At 36.7% G+C, this 22,052-nt stretch overlaps 3 protein-coding genes across 11 annotated transcripts; 1 reads left to right on the forward strand and 2 right to left on the reverse strand.

Moving 5' to 3' along the window:
• Window positions 1-511: 511 nt before the first annotated feature.
• LOC111332297 (protein MIS12 homolog) lies at window positions 512-5,298 on the reverse strand. 2 transcript variants are annotated; one of them, XM_022937608.2, is made up of 10 exons: window positions 4,951-5,289; window positions 4,769-4,836; window positions 4,555-4,596; window positions 4,387-4,449; window positions 3,929-3,988; window positions 2,140-2,223; window positions 1,967-2,029; window positions 1,773-1,830; window positions 1,489-1,583; window positions 512-857 (listed from the first exon to the last, which is right to left on the reverse strand). In XM_022937608.2, exons 1-10 carry the CDS (start codon window positions 5,036-5,038, stop codon window positions 795-797), a joined length of 684 nt encoding a protein of 227 aa, XP_022793343.2. In that variant the 5' UTR covers window positions 5,039-5,289; the 3' UTR covers window positions 512-794. The 2 variants fall into 2 exon arrangements, with proteins under 2 accessions (XP_022793343.2, XP_088582998.1); XM_088726872.1 differs by lacking the exon at window positions 2,140-2,223 and having other exon boundaries at window positions 4,951-5,298.
• Window positions 5,299-5,372: 74 nt separating this feature from the next.
• Window positions 5,373-20,274, forward strand: LOC111330833 (uncharacterized). 8 transcript variants are annotated; one of them, XM_022935795.2, is made up of 29 exons: window positions 5,373-5,488; window positions 6,038-6,257; window positions 6,474-6,615; window positions 6,864-6,973; window positions 7,144-7,329; window positions 7,538-7,573; window positions 8,966-9,046; window positions 9,323-9,439; window positions 9,526-9,624; window positions 9,937-10,092; window positions 10,582-10,662; window positions 11,079-11,111; window positions 11,198-11,278; window positions 12,653-12,748; window positions 12,903-12,980; window positions 13,064-13,126; window positions 13,237-13,292; window positions 13,397-13,462; window positions 13,672-13,783; window positions 13,932-14,294; window positions 14,462-14,571; window positions 14,782-14,878; window positions 15,197-15,232; window positions 15,314-15,374; window positions 15,776-15,912; window positions 18,671-18,784; window positions 18,896-19,125; window positions 19,246-19,438; window positions 19,643-20,274. In XM_022935795.2, exons 2-29 carry the CDS (start codon window positions 6,072-6,074, stop codon window positions 19,895-19,897), a joined length of 3,375 nt encoding a protein of 1,124 aa, XP_022791530.2. In that variant the 5' UTR covers window positions 5,373-5,488; window positions 6,038-6,071; the 3' UTR covers window positions 19,898-20,274. The 8 variants fall into 8 exon arrangements, with proteins under 8 accessions (XP_022791530.2, XP_022791545.2, XP_022791560.2 ...); XM_022935810.2 differs by having other exon boundaries at window positions 15,776-15,900; XM_022935825.2 differs by having other exon boundaries at window positions 15,824-15,912.
• On the reverse strand, window positions 19,899-22,030 carry LOC111330875 (trafficking protein particle complex subunit 1-like). Its single transcript, XM_022935853.2, has 4 exons — window positions 21,814-22,030; window positions 21,535-21,605; window positions 20,745-20,883; window positions 19,899-20,604 (listed from the first exon to the last, which is right to left on the reverse strand). The coding sequence occupies exons 1-4, from the start codon at window positions 21,910-21,912 to the stop codon at window positions 20,488-20,490; spliced, it is 426 nt and encodes a 141-aa protein (XP_022791588.2). The 5' UTR covers window positions 21,913-22,030; the 3' UTR covers window positions 19,899-20,487.
• Between the last annotated feature and the right edge of the window lie 22 nt (window positions 22,031-22,052).

Consider the following 22,052-nt stretch of genomic DNA (forward strand, 5'->3'; position numbering starts at 1 on the left):
TTGTTGATAATTATATTGAAATTATATTGTTTTACCAGTAGTTGGGAAATTTCAAGTTCCACCAGATATACAAAAAAAATCCTGTGTTCAATTGGCTACCTAAGGGCCTGATTACATGAGCCGAGCTGGCCCGGTTAGCCGAGCTGATTTCTTTTGTTTTCACGCTTTGGCTAACACCAAAACAAAAGAAATCAGCCCGGCTAACAGGGCCAGCCCGGCTCATGTAATCAGGCCCTAAGTGGGCAAGACGAGCCTATCTTGCACAGCAGGGATTGCCCACTTTTTTCCCATTCAAGACAAAAAATTGCCTGGAGCAGACTCACAAAGTTCATAGTTTTTGGACAATGTCCTGATGGATCCCGACTTGTCCAGGTGCATTAAAACGCAAGAAAAGAATTTGACCAATATTCAGCCATCTTGATCTCATGCTTGGTTAATAATATGTACCAGTAGTTACAATACCAAGAAAATATTATTGAATTAATTTTATACCAAAGCTATTCTCAATGACTTCATAAAAGTAAAAAAAAAAAATTATTTATACAATCCTGGTCTAACTCTGAAAGAAGGAAATGTTTATAGTAATGAAAAGTTTCAGTATTTTTTAGTCTACAATTAATATATCCAGCAAAGTGGATTTCTCCCAGATAACAGAGCTACCCAATAAAGGTTTCCAGGACACAGCAGTAACCATTTCAAAATCAAACTTATATCAGTATGACCAGTTGTTGACTATACATTTCGAGGAAGGGAATGTTAGTTACATGTTCATTTACTCAGTCTGTATATTGTATTTATCCTAATTTAATTTTTTTCTGTTTCCTTTCTGTTGAAGATCTTTGATCATCAGATTTTCTCTGAAAAATAAAAATTGATTTAATATTATTGGGCATTAATTTTTTCTAACTTTCTTCAAAATTCTGATTTGAACATGTATACGCTAGTCCTGTGGATTTCAGTGATTGGACCAAGCTTATGTCAAAGCCAATTTTTCAATTTTGAATTTTCAATGATAACCACAAAACATGCATTTGAATTCTAAGCAACTTGTGTGAAACTTGTCATGATATGGACTAATAAAGATCTGGAGGAGAACTCTGGAGTTTCTTTTTCCTCAATTAGGCAGGCGAGACCAATGAACCAGTATGTACTGAGACTGACAACCATATGCAATAGCTGGCCTGCCAGACCAGCTTTTTATTGTTTTTGGAGAATTTTCAAAAGTTCCATCTCATTGGATTACATTTTTATATATAGAGACCAATCTAGTCCAACAGTTCTGATTTACAACAACATTCTCTCTATTGGTGGACTGGTTTGATTGGAAAGTTAAAGCAGGGATAATGATATTTATAAGTGCCATTAGTTTTGATTTTCTTTTTATCCTTATCGGCTTAGAAAATAAAGGAAGTAGAGTTCATGTCCTGGAAGAGTTAATCAATTGTTGACCAGAGTAAGTTAATTAAAACTGCTCTAATTAATATTTACCTGAACATGAAAAGCCCCAGCATTGAGTCCATTTGCTATTAAATCATGAAGTTTGATTGCTTTCTCATGAGTTGATGTCAAGCTTTGTTTTACACCTTGAAATTGTAAGAGAATAAAAAATATAGTTTATGATTTCTTTCAACAAAGTTGTTGTAAAATTCACATTAACCACAAGTTAGATGATGAAACAAAGTTAAATTCATCATGACATCCTACTTTGATATAATTTTTAATAATTGGTAGTACATAATTTTTATTATTTGTATAAAAATCGTTTTCATCACCTCCATTGCCTTCAAATGCCTTTTCTACAGTGTCTCTGTGGTTTTCAAAGTTGTCAAGCTGAAATGTATAGATATGCTGATACAATGAGTCCAGTGTCTGAGATTCATTAATAACATTTTGTAATATACCGTCAAAGGGCTTCCATAATCTACGACAAGTTCTGTAAGTTTCAAGAATCTGTGCATTAACATACCAGTTCTTGAGCATTGTTCAAATCTTTAACTTCCAGTTTCAAAGCTGCATTCACATACTTTGCCTTGAAAACAAGAATGTATGATGTGAACAGATTACATGATAATTGGATTAAGAACATAAACTCAATTGTTATTGCTCATAGACCAGCAATAAAAAAGGTGTCTGCCTTACTGCTTTGATTTTTCTTTCAAGTTCTTTAAGCTCTTCGTCAATCTGTTTTTCATCCTTCACTGTATATTGGTGTTCATGATGTACCTGTGACAAGACCATACTTATGCCCTATTTACTATTAATTATATATATCTTAATAGATGTTTTGTTGTGTAGTATCGCTGAGTATTTTCATGAGTTGTGCTGTATTTTGGCCAGCCTGTAAGGCGAGTCAAAATACAAACAACAGGTAAAAATGCACAGCAATACTACACAACAAAACATCTAAGAGATTTATTATCCAACACACCAATTTGTTATTTCAGTGCGTGTGAATTTTGTGGATATTTCTGGATGTGATATTTGTACTCGCCTTGTGCGTTATTTGTATTCTATGAAGCACAATTGGATAATAATAAAAGTTATTCCTTTGTTGGGAATATTCAGCTATAAGTGCAACTGTTAATGTGTTGCATTCTACGTGCAGCTGTCTAGTCTCTAGGCCTGATTGGGATAACTCTGTAATATTCTTAGGCAACACAACTTCAACCTCCCGGTTAGCTCAATGGATAGAGCGCTGGACTGTTGTGCGGGAGGTCGAGGGTTCAAGCCTCGGCCGCACCAACACTCAGGGTCTTAAAATAATTGAGAAGAATTTGCTGCCTATCTATAACATCAAGAAATGGTTAAATATTCTAGTCTTCTCGGATAGGGATGAATAAATGGAGGTCCAGTCTCCTACAGGGTTGGGGTAGGAGATGTTAATTTCCCACACATGAGATTACTGTGTGATGGATGTCCTCCCCTGGGTGGGATGGGTGGGTTTACAGAGGGCCATGTGTTAGAAAACTCTTTACTGGGTTAATCATGTATTTACCCTCTTGAAATAAAGAACTTTGTATTGTATTGTTAAGTCTTTTACAGGGCCTCTTTTCATCCAGTGGAACAAATGAGTAACCTGTAGCAGTTAGGGAAACTTTCATAAGGAACAGTGATGGACTAGCAACCTTTCATACCATGCCGCAATACTCTTAGTCATTTTATTTCTGCAGAGGGTGAGTGATGTGTTAGCAAAAAGTCTCTTCCAAAACAATCTGTGCAAACTCCACTGAATGGCAACATGGTAAATGACACCCACACACAGAATCCTCAAAATGTTACTCTAACTAAAAGAAAATCTTCCAATTCCAGGTGCCATTATTGTAACCTATCATTTGCTTACCACCTTACAATTTTGAAAAATGCCAAAGCATTCATCAGGCTAGTTTGTCATGCATCCTGCCAATCTGAACCTCTTTTCAACAATGGTATAAACTCCAACATTAACTCAACACCACAATACTCATTAAACTTTATCTGCCTATCACAGCACCATGGTTTAATAGTAAATTTATAGTTAGGAACCCACAGATGTGTATACAGTAAATGGTTTGAACCTTGGGGTAAAGTGTGATAGTGTAGTCTGATCCTCTGGGTGAGTAAAAAAACTGAGAAAGAATATTGTCGTTAGTGGTGACTAACATTTCCAGAAACTAATAATAACTTCCACTCCAGTTGTGGAAATGTCAGTCACCACTACTGACAACAATCCTTCTGAGGACTACACTCACCTGAGCAATCAGACTACACTATCACAGATTTGTAGATTGTGTTGCTAGTACGTTTCATGTTAACCTTGCTATTTGGCACCAAGGAGAGAGATAAAACAATTAATGTTAAGCATCAAAATAAATAATGCAATTTTAAATTACTTATGATCTCTAATGGATAAATTAGAATTAACCATCTATATTTTAAAGGATTGTCTAACCTTGTCTTCTGGTAAAAGAATATTGGCAGGAATTTTGAAGATGTTATTTTTCACATAAACCTGGAGAATCATATATTGTATAAAGTTATCATCAATATCAACTTCCTTCCAAATTTCTGAAAACTTAAAATAAAACAAAGACTGCTGGTCTAAAATTAAATAACAATATTCTTGACACTTCCATAGCATGCTATTCGAAACTGGATCATTGGATAATGCAACTATGGAGTTTTCATGCACACACATGATGACAAGTTAAACTGAAAGTGTTTTTTATTTTTTGTAACATTTTGTTTGTTCTTACCAAACAAAGTCGGGGAGATTTACCTATATTCCATATACATTTTTTTAGTTAAAAATTATTCTCAGCTCACACTTTTTGGATATAAGATGACTATCATCCATATCCAATGCACACTCATGGAATAATTGTCAAATATTTGCTATATTATGATTACCTCAAATCTGTCAAAAGCTGCATCAATACTCTTGTAAAAGTTTTTGATCATTTTCTCACTTTCCTAAAATGAGTAAAATATTTAAATAAGTAACAGTTATCACCTTATGGTTTTTCACTGAGTTATTAATTGTCAAAATTATATAAAGGAGAGTTAAGCTAGCCTGACCCTATGAATCTGTTCCTCTGATTCATCCGATGACGCTGACGGCTACATTGGAATAAAAGATCATAAGAAAGCCTGCAATAATTTCAATTAGTATTGTACTGAGTGTTCTCTTAATAATTGCAATAAAATTGAAACCAGACGTATAAGTGGCACAATGGCACAGCCATATTTTGCTGTAATGTGGCAAGTAGTAAAATTACTGTACTTTTCTCACCCCACTTTTAATAAGACTTTCCAGCTCTTGAAAGCAGTCACCAACATAGTCGTTCACTGCATTGTACACTGTCAAATTGATAAGTAAACAAAAATGGAATGATCGCAATAGAGGTATTTGTTCCTTCATGAATCACTGACATGTCGATTTCCAAATAGTGTATGAATGTGACATCTTACTACCTCCATCGACGAAAGATTCAGGAGTAAATCCGAAGAACTGAGTTTCGTAATCGTATTCTGCGCCCTTTTTACTGGAATCAACCTCCATTTTGTTCTTGTGCCGCCTAAAGTCAGTACACAGAACATACCCTCAACGAGGATTCAAGTGTTATGAAAGAACTCCCGCCAGAATAGCGGACAAGAACTCCTCAGTGAGGTGGAGTAAAAAGGCATTTTTAATATCTAATCAAAGACAAATTTTCTTTCATATGAATACATTTTTCTTTCGGTGATTATCAAAAAGTACATTTTCACTCCACTATCCGTGATCAAACGGCTTTCATTCAATAATCCAAAAACCTATCTATCATAAAATTATTTGCCTCCCTCCCACCCTCGGTTGACTTTTTTTCGCACGCTCACTAGGGGACTGGCACTAGTGTAAAATTCTTCGGTTTGTTTGTTCTCCACAACGGTCAGATATTGTTCTGAAACTGACTTTTTGGCTATGTTTTAGGTAATTACCTCCTTAGAGCGATCACTGATCCTCATTATTTAGGTAAGATAGCTATAACAATAGTTGGTTTTGTCCGTGGATGGTGATGGAGAGACGTAATCGATTCTTAAACGTGCAACCCGTTCCGAGTTCTTCTAAAATTCATCTGTACTACTTGTCTCCGATGATAACCGAAGAATCACTTTTCGATCCTTCGATAATTCCATGCAATGTTGATTTTCTTCTTTTAAAGTTACAATCTTTTGATTGTTCAGCTACATACAGAGTAGCTGATTTTGGGTTCTAATTTCAGTATAGAACTACTGGATCGTGTAGTTTGCCTGCAACGCAGAGGCCATCAAAACTTGTTGATCGTGAAACAGACAAAGCAAGAAATTGTTTGTTCACAGGTTCTTGAGAGAACAAATCATTTTGCACAAGTTTTCTTGTTACTGCGACCCAATATGAGTGAGTGTGTACGATTTGTAACGGTAAGACTAGTGCTGCAAAGAGGTCGTGTAATGCAGCCAGGGATGAAGTGGTTGAAGAGCAGTTAGAAGTTGAACAGTGGTTTGTAGAGCAGCTTTTCATAACCAAACTACTCCTTTGCAGATCATTATTTGGTTCACCAATCCCCTTTTCTGTAATGGAATACAGTCCTCGGTCCACAGCATCGTCCATTCCGTATGATTCCACCACATCACACACCATGTCAATGGCAGCTGAGGTTAAAGCTCAACACAGGCAACTATTTAACCCTGTTACACCTGATGTTTCACCACCTCCACAGATGAGTAATGGGGGACTTCTCATGAAGGGTAAAGAAACTGGGGTGAGATGGAATAATTCAACTATTCTGCTTCTCTGTTGGTGTGCAACCTGGAGCTCTGCTCTTAGCCTTAGTTCGCTTCACTCAATCCATCTTTTTGGATCCTTTATTTGTTGTCTCTGGTTTATTCTACCTGAATGGAATGATGAAAACAGATCAGGTCCCTCAAGCTTTGCACTCCTTTGACCTCTCTAAACTCTTCCATTTACTGTTTCTCAGTCAGTGTTGGAGGTAGGCAATGTGACAAATGCAGATATTCAGGAAATGGAGCAAGTGAGAGAACATCTGCAACTGATGCTGCAGAACTGTAAAGGATATACAGATCAGAGTGATAATGAACAAACTCCAAGAACAACCACAGGTGACTATTTTATCATAAACACCTCTCTCCTGTTTTAAGCTGTGCATTTAGTTCTTCCAAGCTGCTGAAGACAAAGTAGCTTGGCATAGATTCACTTCAAAGAATTTCATATGAATGACAATACTATGTGGCCAGTTTTGAAGGAGTGGCTTCTTCTGTATAACAATGATCATTCAAAAGAACCTCAACTCTATATTTGACCTTACTTTTACAACCTCCATCAAATCTACTGTTTTCCTCTGTTGCAGACTATGAAATACAAGAAAATGAAAGCGACAAAGAGTCCACCATAAGTGTGGAAACAACATCCTTGTTGCGAAGACTTCTTCCAAATTCTTCCCCACTTTCTGAAATTCAGGTAAAATGTGTCAACTCAGATTTCAAAGAACTTCCTCTGCTTTATGAACCAGCTTAAGATAAGAGTCACATTCAGACTTGAAGTTCTAAATGGTTCTTATCTATTTGCGATCAGTTAATTATTGAATAAGATAATACTATAATGATTATTAAATATTTCCCATCTGATAGGTTAATTTTCAAACTCCTGAGCAAGGTGTTTTGTCTCATGATCAACATACCAGGCAGATGGTGTCATTCACTTGTGACAGGAGGTTGAATGCAATTCCTACCAGTAAAGTTACCAATGAGAAAACACTACTGTCTGAAAATTCTTTGCTTAGAGATCAGGTGGAGAAAGAGCGGTTTAGAAGAAAGGTTTGTAACAGCACACACTGCAATGATGATTTATACTATATAGAGATGGAGTTAAATGAGGATGTGTCAGGTTAAGGTACTTTATTTTGGTTATTAATCAAGTTTTCCATATATGATGATGCTAGCAAGTGCCAAAATAGAGATCCTCAAATGTTGATCATCTCTTTTTACCTCTGTTAAGTAATTACTTATTTGTTACTTTTTTTAGCACTGTGAACAACAAATACAGGAACTTCATGGGAAGGTAAGACTAGTATTGACTATAAGGAAAGTGTATTAAAATCTGGTTAAAGTTTAATTACCCTCACATGTCAATGAAATCAATGTAGGGAAAGGCTGAATGATTTTTTTTGTCTAGTCAAAGGCCCAAGGTTAGTATCTGTCTAGGCAAAGACAAAAACAACCAAAATTCCCTGAACATTTTTTTGTTGTAACTCTTACATCGAAAAACTGAGATGTGAGTATTGAGTTTCCAGAGAAACTTGAACTCCATTTGAATCTAGAGAGTTCAAAGGCATGTCTTTATTGTACATCTCAATTTTACTGAGCATATTAACAAATTATGTGCTAAGGCAAGCCAGAAAGAGGGAGTACTCTCTCGTCTTCAAAACTTAATACCATGCAAGGCTTAGCTACTACTGTTAATATAAATCTTTTATACTACCCTATTTAACTTACTGCCATTTAACTTGGCATTTTTGCAAGTCATCTGACAAAAGGAAGCTGGAACAAATACAAGAAAGAGCCCTGAGGGTCTGTATAAATCCCACTCTGACATATATGAAGAACTTTTACGACATGCTGATATACCTTCTTTGTATAACAGACGGCTTCAAGATAACCCTGCACTTATAAAATAATGTACAAAGTTAAACGTGGTCTTGCACCTGATTGCGTTTCCGATATATTTGTCTGCAAAAGTTCTACACACTCACTGCAGAATAGTGACTTGGTATTACCATGTTTTAGAACTACACACTGTGGCAAACTCTCTGTTAGATATCTTGGGCCATTCTTATGGTCAAAACTTACTGTAAATCAAAGGAATTACCCCAATTTACCCATTTTTTTTAAAAAATAAGAAAATTTAATCTTGCAGACATTTTAACCAACAACATCAATAGCTGTAATCTTTGTAACCAATAGAATACTTTTCTATTTATTTTTTTAAATTTGGATCTCTTATACTTATTGAGTCTTTTATGATCATTCTCTTGTAAATAGTCAAATTTTATAAGTACCATATGTTAATTAGTGTTGCTATTTTATTGGTGTCCCCAATTAGTCCATCTGAGCTAAACACATTAACACTGAAATAAAAGTTTTACTTAGTACTTACTTAACTAAAGTTGAATCACTCAAATAGAACTAAGTATAATCTTTCATTAAGCAATTTTTAATCAATGTTTCTTTTCCAAAATCAAAGAAAGTACTATTTTTGAGCAAGGCTCTGAAAATGAAATGGTCAATTATAGCATAAAGTGGCCTTGTGTATCATTTTTTTTTATAATACTCGTAGTCTGTGGCGAACCTATATTAAGTGGTCACCCTGCCATTCTCAAGGGTTACTATGTACTAAATGCAGGTTCAACTGTATTTCACCATACAGTTTTTATTAATGATTCTTTACTCACAGCTACTGGAAGTTCAGCAGCAGCTAGCTTTTGCCGTGTCTGCTGAGAGAAAAAAAGATGCTATGATTGAACAACTTGACAAGGTTTGTAACTATGGTTTTTTTTCCACAATCATTCATATTTAATCAGCAGTTATCTAGTAAGTGATTAACTTATTAATAATAGCGTAATCAGTTTACAGTCAGATTCCTGAGAGTGGTGACAAATTAGGATAAACTGGTGGAAAGTTGAAGCAACTAGCTTATAACCCAGATCCTGAAAACCAATGAAATGTGTAGTGTGTATTGTTTTAAACTGAGCAGCTGTATTTTTTAGGGGTGAACACTTTTTTCTTCAGTGATATCATTCTTCTGCTGCAGACGTTAGCTAAAGTTGTAGATGGATGGAAAAAACATGAAAGTGAGAAGGTATCCATAATCAACCAACTCAAAATAGAACGGGAAACTGCAGAGCAGTCTCAGGAAAGACAACAGGAGGTGAGAATTATTTTATGTTGAGGCAAATCATTGGAACTGTTTTCTTAGGACATGATTTTCAAGTTCTATTGATGGTTAAATTCCAGATGTTGCTCCAGTTTGAGAAAGAGCTGGCACAAGCTGTCGAGGCTTTGACTAAAGAACAGGAAAAAGCAGCTCAGGCTGAAAGTGAAAAACAATTGCAGGTTGTTATTTGTATTTCTTGTTTTTAAACTTATAATAATGTGATAACACTAAGAAATAATTTTGGTTGAGTGTTACATCTTCTAGCCACCTAACTCACACTTAACACCTCAAATTCTTCTGATTAAATACTGGAGATTTTTGGATAAGCATAAAAACATGCCGTTTTAATCACATACATGCAGATCTATGCAGTATCTACGGTGTTTCTTGCCGCTACTTACTGGAATTCTGTATACTGAAATAAAGAGCACCTTGTCCCAAAACCATTCATCGCATGCCAAGTCAATTTACTTGTAATGAACAAATTTCAGCTCAAGCAACAAAAGGAGGAAAGACAAAAGTTGCTAGAGTGTTTGTCAAATGAGAAAGAAACCGTGTCACGAATGGAACAGGAGAAAATTCAACTCAGAAAAGAAAAAGAAGATACCGAAGAGAAATATGTTCAGACAGATGAAGCTCTGAAGGAGGTAAAAGAAAATATTGGATTTTAAATATATTTTTTAGCTCTTTGCCTAGAATAGTAAAACAAAAGAGGCAGTTTTGATCCTTTCATTCCCAGGAGTAAGCTGTAAATCATTTATCAAAAGATCACTACAATCTTAATCAGAATGGTGATGTAAAGAAAAAGAAAACCATCCACCAGGGAATGTTGTTTGATGTAGTGTTTACCAAATTCTCAGAGATGTCATTATAAGAAATATATAATCATGACAATATAATTATCTGGAGGAGATGCTTTAGCTGGCTGTATAGTGCTCAATACATAAAGTAGAGCGTAAATAGAAATAGAAAATAATATAGAAATACACCGTCTGATGATTGCAAAAGCACGAAACTACGAGTCACGGAAACTTTGTTTCGTTGTTGATTTTACTATTTCTATAGTGACAATATATAGAAATAATGCTGGAAGGCTAAATTAATTAAGTTGATGACAGTTCAATTTTTTCGTTTAGCACATAAGAATCCTTGAAGAGCTTCAATCAAAAGTGAGCAGCCTGGAGGCAGAACATAATGATTCAATGGCCAAAGAGAAGGTACTAGTAAATATATCTTATTAACCAAGCGCGAGGGCCGCACTGGGAGAATATCAGCCCGAGGTCTTGACAGTACAGACCGAGCGTAGCGAGGTCCGTACAAAAAAGACTGAGGGCCGATATTCTTCCAGTACGGTCCCGAGCAAGCTTGGTTAATAAGAGATTTATTATACGACTGAAGTTCAAAGGGACACAAGTGGGGTATCATTTGGGACCATTCGGGACAGTGCCCAGTCCAATACTTAGAGAATATTGGACCGGCAATAGAGCATTTTGATTGGTTGATTTTAGTTATTGGCCCTCTGACTGCCCGAGTCGTGTAATAATATGAATTATACGATCATAAGGTTCATTATTTAAATTTATTTTTTATTTAATATTTGAATTAATAGTCATGATTTTGTTAATTTAATTAGGAAAAACTACAAAAAGAAATACAGAATACCAAGGTGAGTTGTCACAGATTTTAAAAAAGCTGCAAAACTAGGTGCTTTCAAAGGTGATCTTAAAGTTCTGTGTTTGTTGTCTTTTGTAGGATAATCAAGCTGTACTCTCCTCAGTTCAGATAGAAGTACAGCGTCTTGAAATGGAGCTTGATACAAGCAAGAGAGAAAAGGTTCAAAGTTTATCTGTCTGTATCTGTTGCAGGAAATATTCAAGTTTCCTTTTACTAATAAAGGCCAATCTGCAGTTAGGTTTCAATAATGGTACAGTAAGGGAGATGACAAAATGCAGAGCTCTACTACATGGGGTACCCCAGCTATGGAGTACCCCTAAAAGTCATGTATTGGTCAGATAAAATACTTTATAAAGGTGGTAAATCATTTGGTTGTACACATCTTAATGTATTTTGATCTTGCCAGCTGTATGATTGTCACAGTTCAATATAGTCCACAAATTGACCCCCATCTTGAATTTAATAACATTAAACTGCTGGCCACTTCAAACAGAAGGCTTAATTAAATGTAATTTGTGAAAGTTTTCTTTAATAGACTGATTACCATCTTCATCTTATGATCTTTAAGAGGCCAAAAGTGTGGACGTACTTCAATCGGCAGTGGGTTTTATGTCTTTCAAAATACCTGTTTATGTAGTCTGTAATATCACTCCTAGTATAGTTTTAACTGTTTTAGCAGTAAACCTATTAAAGCATTAAAGCAATGTGTGGCATTTAATCTATCAATACAAGTTACACAAGGCCTCATGTGTTTCTTAATTGTGTGAAGTGATGAGGATAAAAGCTATGACTTGAAAAAAAGTAATTAATGTGTTTAAACTGACATTCTCTTCATCCATCTATTTATAGCATAATAAAATTGAGATATGTAAAGAAACAACAACAACCCATGGGTCAGCAAACACATCTGACTGGGGCATTTGATTTGGAAAATGCAGTGAGCTAAAATATTTTACCTTGTGCAAAACTCGAAACAGTGGGTTCTCTTCTTCATTGGAGTTTTTTTGTCTTCCATTCAAAGGACTCATTATACAGTGGCAAAACCAAAATGGAGGAACCAGTAAGACTGAGAGCCCCTTGCTCACCAAAAAACTGGGCTGTATCAAACTGTGACAATCGGAGAGCTGGCAAGCTCAAAATGTGTTAATTACAAGATGTCTACGTCTATACGATTATTTTTAGGGGTACTCCATTTAAGTACTCCATAGAGCAGGGCTCTGCATTTTGTCATCTCCCGTACAGTAAACAGCTGTGCCTGGAAAAGGAGCTGTAAGGTGGAAACATAAACACAAGTTAGAGCCCACTTGCAGCCACTAAACAGCCAACAATAAGAGGTCTAATTGGCAACAAACATAAACACAAGAGCTCACTTGTAGAGGAAAATTCTCTTCTACAAATTCTATTCATATGATCAGTTTACCTATTGTATGGAATGTTTGAATACTAAATGATGAAATTCCTTTTTCTATGTTCTGTAATCTTCTAGACATCTATTTCTTACTCATAACTTCTTGGTTGTTTTTTTAATTTCAGGAGAGTTTGAAGATGGAATTACGTTTGATGGAAGCCAAACATGAAGCAAATAGGACCAAAGAAGAGACAGAAAGGCAAGCTGACCTGGAAAGAGAGGTAAATTGTAAATTTTTGTTGAAAATATTGCTGGATTTCTTATTCAAGAGGAGGATTTATCCTTACTAGATAACTTTTGACACCAGACTAAAAAGCACTGTCATGACATTTTATCAATATATGATATTCTTCCCTTTTTCCTTGCACCTCTTAGATGACTCAGCGTCTTGAAGAGATTCATGAACAAATGTCAAAAACAGAATCAGAATTAAGGGAATCACACAGGAAACAGGTATCTTATGGAAAGATGTTAGACTGCACAATAAGTAAAGAATGTTGATTTCATACGATAAGGGAATGTCTTTTTTTAAACAGCTTCTGGAGATGAGCAAGAAACACAAAGAAGAACTTGAACAGCAGTTGGCCAAATTTCATGAGGTTACTTGTAATAATTTATTACCCCAAGTCATAATTTAGTAGAAAACAAATACACTTACATCTAAATATGTAAATAAAAGCTCATCTTGTTCTTAATTTTTTTTATGCAGGAGTTGAAGAAAAAAGAAATCAAGGTGAAGTCTACTACTGATGAATATGAAGAAAGGTATTTAAATTGGAATTCTCAATGAAGTCATTATTTTCAATTTTTACCAGAGTTAGGGTTGTGGGATAAATGAAGGTTGACAAAGTGTAACTCTTTGGTTCCAGAATCAGTGCTTTTCAAGAAAAGATGGCTTCTCTCTCTAACTCAAGGCTTTACATGGAGAAAGAAAGGTGATCTCTTTTCATGAGATTCATGTTTCATGACAATGAATCAATTGTACTTTTTTTAAGTCAACTATCTAAGTATAAAATAATGCACCTACTGTATTCCTGCTGACTATGTATTGGTTACATCAGATCGTTAGTTACTAACTAATATAAATCTCTGGAGTGGCTCCAAGCTGACTAATGATCTGCTTTATGATTAATTTGGTTCTTAGACAGATGCTCTCTGTGCGGCTACAACAGATGATGCAGTCTCACTGCAAGGATGCCATCAAGTTGTTGAATTCCAGTACAGTTTCACTCTCTCCTCCATCTAGAACACAAGAGGTGTGATCATTAAAACCTGATTCTCCCTAACAGTGTTTGCTACCTAGAATATCAAAAAGAAACAACATTAAATATCCACAGAGATGAATAACAGTGATCTCATCTGTCTACTAATGTTGTCTGAGGTTATAAATCTTTTAAATTTCAGCTTGTTCACAATTACAGCTCCTTTGTGAAGAATGCTGAAGAGGAAAACTTTGACTGGGAAAAAGACTCAGGCTACCAGCCTGGTAAAGTACCAATCACAGCTTTGCCTTTTCCATCCTCACAGCTACAGAAACACCAACAGAAGATACCTGACAAAATCTCAGCAAGTTACACAACTCAGAAACCAGTGTATAATGGCAGCCATGACAGTGTTAAGGCTGATAGTGGCATTTACTCAGGGAGTTATCTCAGCGTCAGTGGAGACATGGTTAGGCATGGATCACTATCACATGACCAGTCTTTAAATCCAGGGTTTTTTCCTCTTCATACTGTCAATGATGATAGGAGTGTAATTGAGGGACAGGTAATTGGTTTTAAGCTGTAGCTCATGGTAGATTACTGTCAATCTCACTGTCTTCTTACTGAAACAGGAATAGCATTAAAATGTCACCAAGATGTAATATTCTTGAGATTGTGATTGAGATTCAGTTATAATTACAAATTAAGGATTTATTTTTATACTCTGTATAGTCTGTGATCAATGGAGATACTTGTGAGGGAGAAGAAACACTCCTTGAACAAGAACTAGAGACAGACAACACACTACTATCAGTTTTTAATCAAGACCACCATCTTCAAAGGTGAGGCATGGGTGGGACTCTCAATGATGTAAGCTTTTACTATCTTAAAGAGGGTCTGCTTAATACTGATTTGATGATTTAAATGGCAAACAATTTCTAAGTGAATTGGAATAGGAGATTTGCCTAAATCTTAAATATTTGTGTATGAGTTATTTGTTTCGACGAGTCTGAAAGAGTTTAGAATTTTTTTTTTTTTTTTTGGATTGACAGGAACATCTCCCCTGCAGCTGTGACTGATGATACTATAACAGAGAAACTTAAGCAACAGGAATCACGCCAGGCAGAATTAAACCACTATGTGAAAATGGTGAATGTTAAAATAATGATAAAATATTATCATTTGTCTTACAATGTGGTCCCTTATGATGTAAATGACGTTTCGACTGCACATGCTCCACTATGATAGGTTGGTATTCCACAGCTGTAATTGACACATTTTGATCCTTGATGTTAGTGAGTTGTTCCCTCAGCAGTCCAGCAAAACAGTTAACATTTTATTTTGTCCTTTGGTTTTTTTTAAACATGAATTTGCTGTTTTACACGTTTCTAACTTTCTTATCTCATAATGATTAAGAATGATTGGTTAACTTAGTTACCTACTGATTCAATATTTACTGACCAACAGCTTTTGCAAAGATCACCTACAGATCAACCTTATGAGGTAACACAGACTCTTTCAGAAAAATACTGGTAACCCTATTCTGTTTTTAAATTCAAAGCTTTGAATATTTAATGTTTGCAGCAGGATAAACACGAGCTCCCTGATAGACTTATGCTGATTCCTTCCTCCAGTGATTTGCAAGGTTTGTTTCAATTGATAGTATTGCTGCAGTCAAACCCTATTATATAAAACATTTCTGTTTTCTTTGAATTTGTTAGAAACAAAAAAACAAAAACAAACCCTACTATTTAGTCAAAACCTATGATTATTCATTCCAAAGAATTAAACGCCAAGTTTGAATAGAACCCTATTTTTAGTAAAAGGTTTATTCACTTATACAGGCCAATTTACCCTCAAAATGTTGTTCCTCTTGAAACTGCCAACTATTGTGAGATTTAGTCCTATATTTTGGGGACATTACTGTAGAGGTTCTCTTCCTTTTGAAGTGAGAATTTTACATCAAGCAAACAGCATCATTTCTGCAGCTGAGTGTGTGAACCTTCTAACAATTGTGTTTATTGATTCTCTCCCTGTGAACCTCAGAGAGATACTCTAACTCTTCCTCAGGAGTAATTTCTCCCATTCATTCAGATGATCAGTTTGAACAAAGACATGGGATGTCCTCACACCACCATCCATTTAAAGACTCAAGTTCACTTTCCCATCAGGTACTCCACTCGGTAATATACAACACCTCTTATCAACTGATTTCTTGGTCTGTTCTGTAATTACCGTATTTCTTCACCTATAAGCCGAGCGATTTTTTCAGTTTTCGACCCAAAATTTTGGGAGATTTTTCACGGAGAACGGGGTTCGGCTTATAGCCGAGGGTTTTACATTTTAAAAATATACAGTTGCTGAATAACTTTACCCCCCCGGCTTGTAGTCAAGTTAGCAATGAAGCAGAAGTAATAAAACACAACAAAAATAACTTCTGAATATTGGTTATTCACTTTTATGAAATTGGTGGCTCCTAAAGGAGCCGTTTGACGGATACGTGCAAGGGCTTTCAACCCAATGGTTTACTCGCCATCCGTTTCGTTTTCGCTGTCTGTGTCGAACTCGTTCTCTTCTATGTATTCATCATCTACTTCTGGGGTTTCCTCAGAGTAGACCACGTCGTCCTCTGTTCCGTCCAAGGCATTGGAAATACCGCAGGTCTTGAAGGATTTGACAACCATCTCTTCGGGTATCTCTGCCCATGCTTCCTTGATCCACCTGAGGACAAGATTTCTGCTTGGCGCCTTCTTCTTCCCAGCTGGGGTAAACTCAAATGGCCCAGATGTCATCCACGCCAAGTACTTTCGGCGCACATTATCTTTAAATGGCTTGTTTAGGCACTTATCCAAGGGCTGTACAACCGGGGTTAGGCCACCAGGGATAACTGCGACGTCAATGTTTCGCTGCTTCAGGTCATCTTTCACGGAATCGGTCAAGTGAGCTCGGAATGAGTCCCACACCAAAAGGGAACGCTCGGCACGGGGCAAACTCTGTCGAATCCATTCTCGGATGCCCTGTTCATCCATCCACCCTTTCTTATGGAAGGAAACACGAAGAGGATGCGGCACAACCAGATCTCTCGGTGTACGGACGCCTTTGAAGATGACTTTCGGTGGCACCTTTGCTCCATCGGCAGCAACAGCAAGAACGACGGTGAAGCTCCGCTTTTCCGCTCCGCAAGATTTTACTGGCACTGTTCGGCTTCCACTGAATTCCAGTGTTCGGTTCGATGGCAGCTCAAAACGCATGGGTGTCTCATCCATGTTGTAGATGCGGGATAAAGGGTAGTCGGCGCGTCTTCTTGCTGCAATGACGAAGCGATGAAAGAACACAATGTTCTCTTCGAGATCGGCGGGCAATCGCTGGGCCAGAGTTGTTTTGGTTCGCATGCTGACCGAGTGGCGTCGTTTCCATTTCTCGTACCATCCACGGGAAGCTTTGAAAGCAGGATCATCGGAGAGCTCTTTAGCTTTAAGGCGAAGGATCAATCCACTCACCGCAATACCTACGAAAAATAAAATAACAATCTTATTTTGCTGCGAGATAACCGTAGATTCGTGACTGCAGCACTCTTTTCGTGACATGTTATGAAATTGTCATGACAACAACATATTTCTGACCAATCAAAGTCTCTGTTTCCCACGCACTGAAAGACGATATCATTCAACTCTTCAAAAACTCTTAAAATTTTAGACAGAAAAGTAAATACCAACCTTGTTCTCTTTGCTGTGAAAACCACTCCATCACTTGCTGGTCTAGTTCGGGATATTTCGGAGTGAAACGGCCCATCGTCGCACGTTTTGCAGACATCTTCAGCTCTCCGGAAAGAATAGTCGCCTGGTCTCTTCTCCAGCGTCGTACCATGGACTCGCTTAGTCCATATTCTCGAGCGATTTCCGAGTTGTTTTCTACCGCTTCAGCTTCCGCGATAACTTTTATCTTGAAAGCCATACTATACGAGGAACGGCGTGCTTTAGGCATGATGATAAAAAGTGACAGCGACGAAAGGTATACTCGATAGATTGATACTTTGAAACGTTTAACTGAGATTATTATTGTTGTTGTGGTTAATCTGTTGTCGCGTGGTAGTATTTATACAGTTCGTTGGATCAATTGATATTCATATCTCTTGATTGGTTCGCTTTTTTTCTTTTGTGTTTATTGTAATTCATTAGGTTTTGTGTTTAGTGAGTCAATTTCTTATGTTTTCCGTGAGGTTCGCTTGCTCAAATGGCCAGTTACAATCAATAATTTCGCTCTCGGCTTATAGCCGATGGTTTTACCTTTTTTTTTGGGCAGCTTGAGTGTAGCGTAAAGACCCTGAAAGTCAGGGTCTCGGCTTATAGCCGAGATCGGCTTATAGGTGAAGAAATACGGTACGCACAGATTTTCTTCTCTTCAGATTTGTAACATATCATATGGACCAAGAAGACAGGGCTTGGGAAAATTTTTCATATTTTCATTATGTATCTAACTGGCTTAGGAATGATTTCCAGGCATGCAGAATTTACAGATGCTCATCAAAAACAGAGAACTATTTCAAAATCATAACTGAGTCATCAGCACATGATCACAAATGATATAAAGACAACAACAGATTGAAAGTTTCATTGGCTAACTGAACTTTAGGACAATTGACAATAAATAACATGAGGTTTTTGCAACAAAATTATTAGCATTTTAAGTTTGGAAGGTATGTAGAAGGTTAAAGCCTGATAAATTAACCAATCAAAGTGTACATTATAAGTGGATCTCAATACTTCAGAAAGTAACCTTAAGCCCCACCACATTTTAGATCTGACCTGTGTTTCTTTTGAGTTTCCTACTGAAATTTTGCTCCCTAAATTCTTCAACGGAACCTGAACAGTGACACACTCACAGGGTGACCCCTTGCATCAATTTGAATTACTGTAACATTTATTTCTGATCATTTCACAGGAATTTAAACATAAAGCACACCAAACACAAGCTGCTTTCACAAAAACCACAGTCACTCCCGGTGTATTTAGCATTCCAGGCCAAGCAAGGGAAGATGTTGGTTTTACAAGCCAGGTAAATGATTAACTGCATGACTCAGTGGCTTTTGTGTTTAATTGAATATTTCAATATTTTGTGGTTTGGTGGTCTATTGTCATCTGTGTGTTCCATTTTCAATTTCTTCAGGTACCATCCCATGTACCATACACTCAATTAGGTCAAGTTGCACCTCACACACCACCGCGGAGAGAACAAGACAGTGATGACCACCCTCCTCTCCACCCTCCCCACCCAGGAACATTAACTCCTCACCAAATAACTCAGTTGTCCAGAATGCTTGGACTATTCTCAGAACCTGGTCAGCCACAAATTACAGCTGAACAACTCTTTGCTTACCTCAGAAGAGTGCAAAACAAGTAAGTTGTCCTTGAAGGTGCACATTGCAGTTTAAAATCTTGTTATTTCCTTTGGATTATTATCTTGATTGAAAATTATTTTAAGTATGCTTTGTTTCTGGCTGTATTTTCTGTTGGCAGCCCACCAGGTAACAGCCACTCAACATCATCAACATCAAACCCAGTCAGCACAAAGGCCCACAGCACACATGAGCACCATGTACCAGGGCCTGGACATAGTGTAACAAACTCTCCTCCCCAGGCTCCACAAAAACAACACTTGATAACCAACAAGGCTAGAAGAAGTCTGGATTCTAACTTTCACAAGAGACAGGTAACAAACTACAGTCAAAGCTCCTATGAACTTTTTTGCAGCTCATGTAAGGTGTTGAAAGATTTCAAAGGGCAAGGCAAATGGAGTGAATTTCAAAAATGGTTCAATTTTTATATTCTATGTCCCAGTAAACATTAAATATGCATGCAACATCTTCCTTTAAATTGTTTTGTTTTTCAAAGTTTTATTTTCTTTCAAACAAAGGGTTCTTCCTTTAGTGGTCATCCTATTAATCCACCAGGAAGCCTGGTTACAAAATCTGCTGAGCAGCCAGGCCAGACCAGAGCTCACAAACAGCCTGTGAAACAAGTGTCAAGCCATGTGGGACCCCCCGCTAGGAACCCAACTGGACTGCACGATGGAACTAAATCAGCACCAAAAGGAGGACAACAAGGCAAAGAACCTAAGGCCAAATCTGCTCCTGCTTCAAAACAGATCAAGATCAATGCTTGGAGATAGCTAATATTTATTATGTTATTTATTTTCTCACTTATCAATATGTTTTACAAAGCAAAGCAACTATACCCTTATTTTACAATACAACATCATCTGAGATATCTTGTGATTAAAGCAGTAGCTTTTCATTTCTTGTTTCAGATATTCTTACTGAAACAAACTATTGGCATCACAAATTGCTAATGGCAGGATTAAAAAAGGAATAATGAACAGAAACTAATGAATAGAAACTAATGAGAAAAATAATATTACTTGATTACCTTGAATAAAATTCATAAAACTGTGAGCCCCAGATATATTTCTAGAATAATGTCTCAAAAAAGGTAAATCACACCAGGGATAGACAAACTAAACACAAAAATAAAATTACTGCAGTTGAAGTTTTGCTTTTGTTGTTCCTTTTGGAGTCATTGGTCAGAACAAAATAACAGCACAAATATTTTGGCCCACTCTGGTATCAAGTTCGATACCCGGCAAGCTCTCCATGTCGTCTCCAATGCTGAAGACTTCTTCTTCAGAAAGGGGAAGGACAAATGAATTATAATCTTTTTTTTTTTTTTTTCAATTTTGGGTGTCATATTCTAACAATAATGTCAGTTAAAGATGGTCAAACTCCTAATATACGAGTCCAACTTGGAGGCAAATAACTCACTTTGGATGGGTTCATTAAGTTGACAAAGCGGATTTTTTACCACATACTCAACATACATCTGAAAATGAAAAAAAAAAAAAAACACTCATAACTGAAAAGTTGAGTACATCTTTTCCAAATGATTGATACAGCACCTCCTGGGTGCAGGTTGAAAAGTGTTCTTTTTTGTTTAACATGCAGTACAAATACCATGCTTACCTTGCTGTAGATATTGAAGAGAACATCTTTGGTGCTACCTGCACTTAAGTCTGTGTTCAAGATGAACTTAAGGCCTGTTGGTGTTTCATAGAAATGTAATTTGTATTTACTTGTCCGGTAATTTAGAAAGCCATCTTTTCTGTTCATGAGTTAAGGATAAAAATAATGATAATAATAATAATGTTTAATACTTATAATGCCCATACATAAATTTACACATGCTCATATCCACACAAATAAACAAACATATATGTCAAGTAAATCCCAACAGGCAGAAGGCAGACGGCAGACAAGTTGGCTATTTACAAAGGGCAGCTGAGGAGTTGAACTTGGGGCCACTGTAAACAAATGCAATGAGTAGCAGACGGAGGACTTGAACCCGAGACCAACAGCTTACAAGTCCAGCACCATAACAGCCACACTGCCTCCGCTCATCACATGGAAAGGTTAAAAATATCAATACATAACAATCTGAATCACACTTAGGAAGATGCTATCACATCACAGAAGCATTCGTGGGACTTGAGTGCCTATATGTCTATCTTTCATAAAGAGCTTCTAATTGTCCTCACTACACTTATTCTAAGGTTATAGATCAAGGTAGCTTGATGGTGTGTGTGTCTTACTTTCTGTTCCGAAAGTGATTAAATCTACCCATTGCCTGGGTAGTACAGTAGTGTAAGCCAAACTTTTATCTCCCTACAACCCTCCCCCCCCCCCCCTCACCACTCAAGACTTTAAACATAAAATTTGGTGTTGAGTATTCAAAATATTAAAGTGTACAGGATACGACTCAGATGGTGACATTCGTGCCACAAATGACTTGATAGAGTACAACATACCATACATGAGCTTGAATTCCTGGGTGTGAAAATAAGACAGAAATGTTCAGTGTGCTCACATTTCAGATTAAAAGGCAGATGGGAAAACTTTTTTCGTATAACTCAACTGAGTTTAACAAGAGCTTTGCCGCGATGAAAAACAAAAGAAGATGAGGATATTTTTTTTTAACAAAATCAACAAATCATGGGTAATTATTGATAATTTCTTTAGATATGGTAAACCCTACCTCTTCCTTGGACATGTTGCTTTCCTTCTTTCTGTTCCAGGATTCGTAATAAAGGCACGTTCCGTTTCGATCAAATATGTAGAGATTGTAAATAGTCATGTCTAATTCCTTATTTTCAACGATAAATAATGGTTCAATATATTACGAATTGAATGTTAAACACCTCCATCCACTAGCCCATCCACCATAATGATTTGCAGGCGCGAAAGTTTCTCAGCGGTCAAGTAGAAAAGTGTAAT

Source organism: Stylophora pistillata, chromosome 7, assembly GCF_964205215.1.
Source record: "Stylophora pistillata chromosome 7, jaStyPist1.2, whole genome shotgun sequence".
Classification (NCBI taxonomy): domain Eukaryota; kingdom Metazoa; phylum Cnidaria; class Anthozoa; order Scleractinia; family Pocilloporidae; genus Stylophora; species Stylophora pistillata.

Excerpts from the sequence above, each read along its gene's own strand:
- LOC111332297 (XM_022937608.2), bottom strand. The coding sequence starts at position 5,038 with ATGGAGGTTGATTCCAGTAAAAAGGGCGCAGAATACGATTACGAAACT. Across the intron at positions 4,597-4,768 it reads AAAGTCTTATTAAAAGTGGG|CCGTCAGCGTCATCGGATGA; the intron begins GTGAGAAAAGTA and ends ATTCCAATGTAG. Across the intron at positions 4,450-4,554 it reads CAGAGGAACAGATTCATAGG|GAAAGTGAGAAAATGATCAA; the intron begins GTCAGGCTAGCT and ends TACTCATTTTAG.
- LOC111330875 (XM_022935853.2), bottom strand. The coding sequence starts at position 21,912 with ATGACTATTTACAATCTCTACATATTTGATCGAAACGGAACGTGCCTT. Across the intron at positions 20,884-21,534 it reads CGAATGTCACCATCTGAGTC|AAAAGATGGCTTTCTAAATT; the intron begins GTATCCTGTACA and ends ACTCATGAACAG. Across the intron at positions 20,605-20,744 it reads TCTTCAATATCTACAGCAAG|ATGTATGTTGAGTATGTGGT; the intron begins GTAAGCATGGTA and ends TTTCATTTTCAG.
- LOC111330833 (XM_022935795.2), top strand. The coding sequence starts at position 6,072 with ATGGAATACAGTCCTCGGTCCACAGCATCGTCCATTCCGTATGATTCC. Across the intron at positions 13,784-13,931 it reads CTCCATCTAGAACACAAGAG|CTTGTTCACAATTACAGCTC; the intron begins GTGTGATCATTA and ends TTTAAATTTCAG. Across the intron at positions 14,295-14,461 it reads GGAGTGTAATTGAGGGACAG|TCTGTGATCAATGGAGATAC; the intron begins GTAATTGGTTTT and ends TACTCTGTATAG.